Below are 8,045 nucleotides of genomic sequence, written 5' to 3'. Positions count from 1 at the left end.
TGGGTAAAAATCATATACACAGGGAAAAAATTATGAGGTTTAAGTTATGATTACTTTCGTTCAAAGAATGCAACAAATTGTATCATTAATGAAACAACAATTAGTGAAAAGATTATAACAAGTTGCATCTTTGAAGAAACAACAATCACAGTTTTACATCGCCGGTTATTTGTTTACGTGACTTAATTTCCAATGTTTTTTAAGATGGGAAATCTCTTTCAGAAAATACAGGAGTTGGGTTCTTCTAGGGTATATTTGAATGGATGGTCCCTGCAATCCCAAGAAAGTGGTAAACAAAAACGTTGGCTGAGCTTGAATTCCAATTCATGTTGATAAACAGAACGTTTGTATATGCCTCTAAATTTGTCGCTACCCAATGATAGACGTTCAAATCTAAAATTAGACATCCATACGTCATCATGGACATGTTAAGATGGTGAAGTTGTATGGGTAAGTGATGAACGTGAAGGCACCTGTGACGGTAGATGAGATCCTCAAAGATCATTGGGGCAATGTGAAGGCACCTGTCTTCTGGGAGTGAGTTTCAAGGCTACGCACTTGTATTTTATCACGAAGGGTTTTTTCTCGGAATGCAAAGTCTAGGCTTGAAAATATAGTTCGCCAATTGTGGGGCATAATCAGGTATCTCTTTGCAGACTTAAGTTCCGTAAGCCTATTGAAATTAAGATAGAAAGCAAAGTCACTTCGGAGTCCTTGGAAAGTATCCTGGAGTCAGGGAACACTGGAAACTTGAAGAAGAACCCACGCGTTTATCGATTAACTTAATACTATTTTTTCGTTTAAATAGGTGTTATTTTTCTTCCTGAAGTTTATGTAGAAGAAACTGGACACGGTTATTCTGGTTCCAAAATGGGGTTATAAAATTCGTGTTATTGACTTTTACAAAACATCGCAGTCATTGTTTGCATGATCAATGGTGTGTAATGTTCATGTTATTGACTTTCCAAAGTGCAACAGTAATGTATTGGAGCCAGAATAGGTGCAGGTGAAGAAAATTATTTATGGGAAATATTATTTGGATGAGTTAATACAACATATTTCAAAAGGATAATATATGGATGATTACCATTGCTTTGTAATATTCAGTTTTTAGTACATACAGGAACAAAATGGGATTAGTATTAAAATCACACAAATATTCAATAATATGTATTTTGTATTTATTTCAATTTCATTCATAAAAATGACTTGGAATCATGAATGTTATTAACTTAAGATTAGGTGACATTGTTCTTCTAATCTTAAATCCTTTTTATGCATCTCTATGTTCCTTGGAATGGGTTGAATATATAGATGACATGAGAGGTTAAAGTATTAGATATATATTATCTTATGGTAAGTTGTAATTACACTAAAAGAGGTGGAGACACTTTTCATCATAGTTACATAGCATATCAGAAGAATATTTCATTTTGACATCCATTGGTGGGACCACCCAAACTTACATATATGTGTGTGGTAACATATTTCATTTACATGCTACGTAGAGTTGGGAACCCATACAAGTTTCATGTTTTGGGTTTGAGCCATCAAAGCTATCAATGAGTAATGATCACCCAAGGTTGATAGGTTTTCGTTGGTTGTGGGTTAATCATCCATGTGAAGGCCATGTGATGTTTAATTATAATTTTCTATGTTTATGGGATTTCCACTAAGGGAGGCATACGTTTTTTTTAGGTTGATTTTATTTGTTCTTTTGGGATTCCATAATATTTTTATCTTCCATGTAAATTTATATAAATTGGATCCTTGAGAATGTTGTTTTATACAGAGAAAATTTAGCCAAAAAATGTTAGACAATGGGGCTAGCGACAATGTACCAACAAAGGGACCAAATACCAAAAATGTAATTTATATTAGAAATGACCATATTTAAGTATGGGAAAAGTGCATTGAGCTTTAAAATGACATAAGAGCCATATAATATTCAAATGAAATAAGATAAAGGGCATACCTAAAATAAGGGCCCAAATAATAAAGTGTTGATTTATTAAAGTGAAATAGGACTCATAATATTGAATGAAATATTAATTTAAAACTTCGTAACCTATTTATGAGGTGAATATTCAACACCATTAGTTTATTCTCTTTTCTTTTAGAAGATCAAAGACCTCATCCCTTATGATTAGACCAAGGGCACATTGACTATTCCAAATATCCAAATAAGGATTATCAACATTAAATTTTATGTATATGTCATATTGAGCTATATCTATTAATATCTTTTTGCATGTTCTACATACTTATTTTTCCCAAGCTTACATTTGAGAAAGTCTCTGAAATTTTAAGAAAGGCGTGTATGTGTAATCCAAGAGTCACAAAATCACTTCTTTACTCTGTCCTCAAAGCCTTATGACCTTATACAATATTATCATCTTAGATATTACAACTTTCATTTTATCTCATTATAGCATTAAAGTCTCATTCACAGCCAATATATTTAAAAATAATATAACATCTTTTAAACACTTCTAAATTTACTATTAAATAATTTTATCAATAAAAAAAATCTCTTACCAATTTAAAACAAATATCTTCTCAAATGTGCTATCACAATCTTTTTATTTACACCCAATAATTCTAATAACTCAAAATTCTTCACGTAGTTAAATCTTATCCCGATTCATACAATTAGATATTTTATACTGGTGCATTTATTTACTTGTACAACTATTTCACAGTTCAAAAAGCTTGACTAATGCGATCACTGTTTTCACCGTACGTGACTACATGTCTGACATAAAAATTTATTTATGTAGAAAATTTAAGTCAATTATAAACATAATGTATTTATGTATATCCAAAAGAAAATCACTTTCAACAAGAAGAGATCATTCAATATATGATAAACACAAGTCAACTATAAACATACTATATTTATGTATACTCAAAGAAAAATCACATTCAATAATCCATCATAAAAAAAAAATACTTAATATATAATTAATACATCATTAAAAGATATAGATAATTAAAAGTGTAAAAGACTATCATACATCTACTTCTTTACCTATGAAAAAATATTAATAACCACAAACAACATATTATGTATGTCCAATAAAAATTGAAATATTATGTTAAAAATACACATTGTATATTAGATATTTCATTAATCTTTATTATGAACCACATGTGACGATAAGCCAAATTTCATTATCCAAGCTTTAAAAGCAAGAGATTACAATGATATCGTAACGACCAATCAAAACAACTAAAATCAGTATGTGACGGTAAACTATGTCACATGTTTAAGAATATTATAAACGAAATATACCAAGTGAAGGACCAAATTTTAGGGTTGAAATGTAAAGCACACATTGTAGTTTTTAAGAGAGGTCGATAGTATTTCTTCTTCCACAGAATTTCTTACTCACAGATCTCTGGTTTTTTCTGCTTCTGGGTGTTAAAATCTGATATGGGTAACGCGGCTGCATCATCCAGAACAGGGCGCCAGGTGAAAGTGATGAAATTGGATGGCGAAGTTCTGAAATTTAAGGTCCCCATAACGGTGGATCAGCTTCTGCAAGATTACCCAAATCATGTTATATTGCTCTCTGATGCTGTTCGTCATGTGGGCGTTCGAGCCAGGCCTCTGGAGGGATCCACACAGCTTATGCCCAAACAACTCTATTTTCTGCTCGAGATGCCCAAAATTGAGGCTTTTCGTGGCCCCGGGAGGGTTCGATCTGGGATCAACATGAGCGCCCAGTCGCGGCTGGAAGCCATGCTTTTGGCTCGGAGGTCGAGCTCTGATATCACTGGGCTTACTTCTAGTTCTTCTCCTTGTGCAGTTTCTGGGAATTCGTCCCCCATGAGAGGGGAAGATGGATCCATTAGGGTTAAAGTGAGGGTGAGCAAAGCGCAACTGGCTCGAATAACTCTGGAAAGCGAGAACAGTTCCGAAACTGCCGCAAAGATTGTGGACCTCTGCCTTGACGACGCAGAACCCAAAAAAATTGAGTCTTGTAGCTCCAATTTGGTTATAAATGAGGGCTTTGAAACGCCCCGCCGTTCCTGCACGAAAACTGTGGTAATCAATCCTGCTTTTTAGCTTTGTATAGATTGATTTTCATTTGTATTTTTGAAATTGATGGGTTTTTGGCTGAGTTTTCTTTGAATTTTTCTGTGCAGAAAAACAGGGTGAGATTTCTTTCTGATGTCCCAAACGCAGAAGCTGACTGAAGGATGAGAATCCCAGAGAGCTGAAATCTTGTGCAATTAAACTGCTGCCATTATAGAGATCTTAGTTTGGAGGAAATGCCCATGCAACTGAATTTTGTATAGTCTAGTTAATATTTTTTACAGTTTAGTTATACACCCGGTTTATTTGGATGTCTGTGGTTGTAAGGAGTCATATTGATGGATTGAATATAATAATACGGTTTTTTATTTGACAAGATATGTTTGACTGCATTTCTATTATTTTCTGTGGTGTCTAATGAGAGTTTTATTTTATTTAATGTTTTTCTATTTTATTTCAGAGGTCAAATTAATAGTATCAATTTTCTCTTTCAAGATACTTTAATTACTATTTGCTATCACATGGAGAGTGGAAATTATATGTCTATAGTATTATCTATCATTTCATTAGGCTTTGATACATTTCTATTTTGTTTCAAAGTTCAAGTTAATGGTTTTCATCTTCTTTTTCATGGTATAGATTGTGGAAATCATTTGTCTACAACATTCATTTGACTAGGTTCTATTTCAACTAATTCTTTTCTATTTTGTTTTAGAGGTCAAGTTAATGGTGTTCATCTTCTCTTTCACGGCATTTCAGGGTCGTGTTAATGATTTTCATCTTCTCTTTCAGGGCATTTCATTTCAGGGTTGTGTTAATGATTTTCATATTCTCTTTCAAAATGCTTTAATTACTATCACATGAAATTCAAATAGCCATTTGAAAATCTTTATTTTCAAATCGAAATTCAAACTAATAAGACTCAAATTCTATTTCATTTTAGAAAATAATATTCTATTCGAGGGATTTAATTACTCATAGGAAAAAGTCTATTTTTGTATTAGAAATTATAATTATTTGGCAGAGGCTTTACTTCAAAGGTAACAAAAGTCAAGAAGAGTTGTAGTCTGATTTATTGGACACAATTAATGAGTGTGATTAACATTATGCCTTAGGTGAATTTGTTGGAATAGATACCCCTAAGTCTTTTCTCTACGATAAAAGAAAATGATTATTTATGGAGTTAAGATCATGCTCTTAATATCAACAAATAGATAAGTATATTTCTATATAAATATTGAAAAAAGAAACTAGACAGATAAGTATTAATAAATAATTTTTAGGAATAAGAAGGGATTGCCAAAGACATTAAATTTAATGTAGGGAATTTGATTCATAAGTCAAGACATTTAGCTCTTTGTTTTATTAAGAATCTTACATAAATAATTTTTATATAAATTTTCAAAAAATAAATTAGTTAATTAAGTATTAGTAAATAACTTTTAGGAATAAGAAGGGATTAACAAGGATATTAAATTAAAGGTTGGGTTAGCTCTTTACTTAATTAAGAATCTTAGATAAATATATTTTTATATAAATTTTGAAAAAAGGAATTAGTTAAATAAGTATTAATAAATAATTTTTAGGAATGAGAAGGAATTAACAAGCAAAGGAACAAAGTTAACATTATGCCTTAGGTGAATTTGTTGGAATGGATACTCTTAAGTGTTTTATCTAATTTAAAAGAAAATGATTATTTGTGGAGCTACAATCATGATCTTAATATCAACAAAATAGATAAATATTTATTTCTATAAATGTTGAAAAAAGAAATTAGTTAAATAACTATTAATAAATATTTTTTTAGGAATAAGAAGGGATTACCAAAGATGTAAAATTCAATAAGGGAATTGGATTGATAAGTCAAGATATTTAGCACTTTGTTTTATTAAGAATCTTACATAAATATATTTTTATAAAAATATTTCCAAAAAATAAATAAGTTCAATAAGTATTAATAAATAATTATTAGGAAGAAGAAGGGATTAACAAGGATATTAAATTAAATGTTGAGAATTTGATTGACTTGACAATATTTAGCTCTTTACTTAATTAAGAATCTTAGATAAATATATTTTTATATAAATTTTCAAAAGAGGAATTAGTTAAATAAGTATTAATAAATAATTTTTAGGAATGACAAGGAATTAACAAGCATATAAAATTAAATGCAGGGAATTTTATTTATAAGTCAAGATATTTAGCTCAAATAGTTTTATTGAGAATCTTAGATAAAAAAAATTTATATAAATTTTCAAAAAATATATAAGTTGAATAAGTATTAATAAATAATTTTTAGGAAGAAGAAAGGATTAACAAGGATATAGTATTTCAAGCCCTCCAAGAGGACTAGAGCCAATCTGAAGAAGAAATGTCCTAATCAAGAAATACATGAATTGAAGAAGATAGCCCTCAACATGACACAACTGGAAGCTAAACTCGTAGAGGCCCTTAAACACTTGAACTATTTTTTCCCTTTTGTTGTTATCTTTGTGGTTTTTGGTTTTTTGTTGGTCTTTTGCTATCTTTTGGCTTCTTTTTAAAATGGTTATATCTTTAAGCGGTGTATTGTAATAGATCTTTGTTAAAAGGTTTTGGGTCCCTTCAAAACCTGTTTGTTCCTTAATAAAAATCAAGGATATAAAATGAAATGTAGAAAATTTGATTGATAAGGTAATATATGTAGCTCATTGTTTGATTAAAATTCATTTTTTCTAAGTGGTCTAAGATACATCAAAACCAATAACATTATTTATTTCTACCTAAATCACATTTACAAATGCATATTTTCCTTACACAACTATATAATTGATTATTTAATTATTAAATTGCTCATTTTACATGAGTCAAAGTTGTGTTAGTCCTAAGTCTTGGGTATCGCTTATCTCTTTCTAAACTTACATAATTGTTTTTTTGGATTTATTCAGAATTTACAGATGATAGGAAGGGTGTCTATTTTGTGTTGCCCTATAAAGAAATAAAATCAATGAATTTGGGCAGGGATGATAATTAATGATAAAATATGCCTAAGATGTTATGTAGATCACAATACTCAATAGATAACGTACTAAATAATGGATCTTCATTGTAGATGTATTCTGCATTATTATTTTATCAACACCTTTATTACATACAATATATTAAATTACTATTATGATCTATTATATTAATATATTTTGATGTACCTTTCTAAGTATGAGAGTGCATGAGATTTTATTTTAAATAATATTTTTTTTATCATATGATTATAATGCTCTAGGTTTATTCTTCTTATGATGCTATGTGATGAATCTTATTATTTGTAATTTTATCATTATTAATTATTTATAAGTTTGTTACAATGTGTGCTCATTACATTTATTATTTATTTCATGTATTTGAGAATATAATTTATCATGTGTGGGATTTATATATTAAAATAGATCTAACACATATTTAGAATGACAAATATAAGTGCATTATGTGTGAGATGATTAACCTTTGTATTTAATTATTATTATATTAAATACTATTCTTTGATATCATTTGGCGTGTGTAATGAATTCATATAATACAAGCATAAAATAATGATAATTAATTAAAAATTAATAATATGGATATTTGTTCACCATCTTAATCAACCTATGTAATAATTGCTTTTGTATATGTTCATACTTGATGGATACTTTATAAATTAATGCTATGAGATTTCTACAATTCATGTTGTATTAACTTGTTTTTTTTCCTAGATTCGATTGTGTAAGTATTTTTTTTATCATCAATGTTTCGAATCACACTCTATGATTCATCATCAAGGTGTGATGAATCACATAGTGTGATTCTAAATATTGATGATAAAAAATACATACACAATCGAATCCAAGAAAAAAAATTAAGAGAATACTTTGTAAATATTATCCTGTATATGTACAATTTAATTTGAAAGTTCTTGGGTAGATTTGTATGAAGATGACACATTTTATGCATCTCAAAAAGGTGATTTTGTATTATTTTGGTGAAATTT

General features: G+C 29.3%; 1 protein-coding gene across 1 annotated transcript; it reads left to right on the top strand.

Moving 5' to 3' along the window:
* Window positions 1-3,270: 3,270 nt before the first annotated feature.
* Window positions 3,271-4,430, top strand: LOC131063441 (uncharacterized protein At1g66480-like). Its single transcript, XM_057997246.2, has 2 exons — window positions 3,271-4,051; window positions 4,153-4,430. Exons 1-2 carry the CDS (start codon window positions 3,437-3,439, stop codon window positions 4,201-4,203), a joined length of 666 nt encoding a protein of 221 aa, XP_057853229.1. The 5' UTR covers window positions 3,271-3,436; the 3' UTR covers window positions 4,204-4,430.
* Window positions 4,431-8,045: the final 3,615 nt, after the last annotated feature.

The sequence above is a fragment of the Cryptomeria japonica genome, chromosome 10 (genome assembly GCF_030272615.1).
Source record: "Cryptomeria japonica chromosome 10, Sugi_1.0, whole genome shotgun sequence".
NCBI lineage: Eukaryota > Viridiplantae > Streptophyta > Pinopsida > Cupressales > Cupressaceae > Cryptomeria > Cryptomeria japonica.
This window is presented reverse-complemented; position numbering and strand designations above follow the sequence as displayed.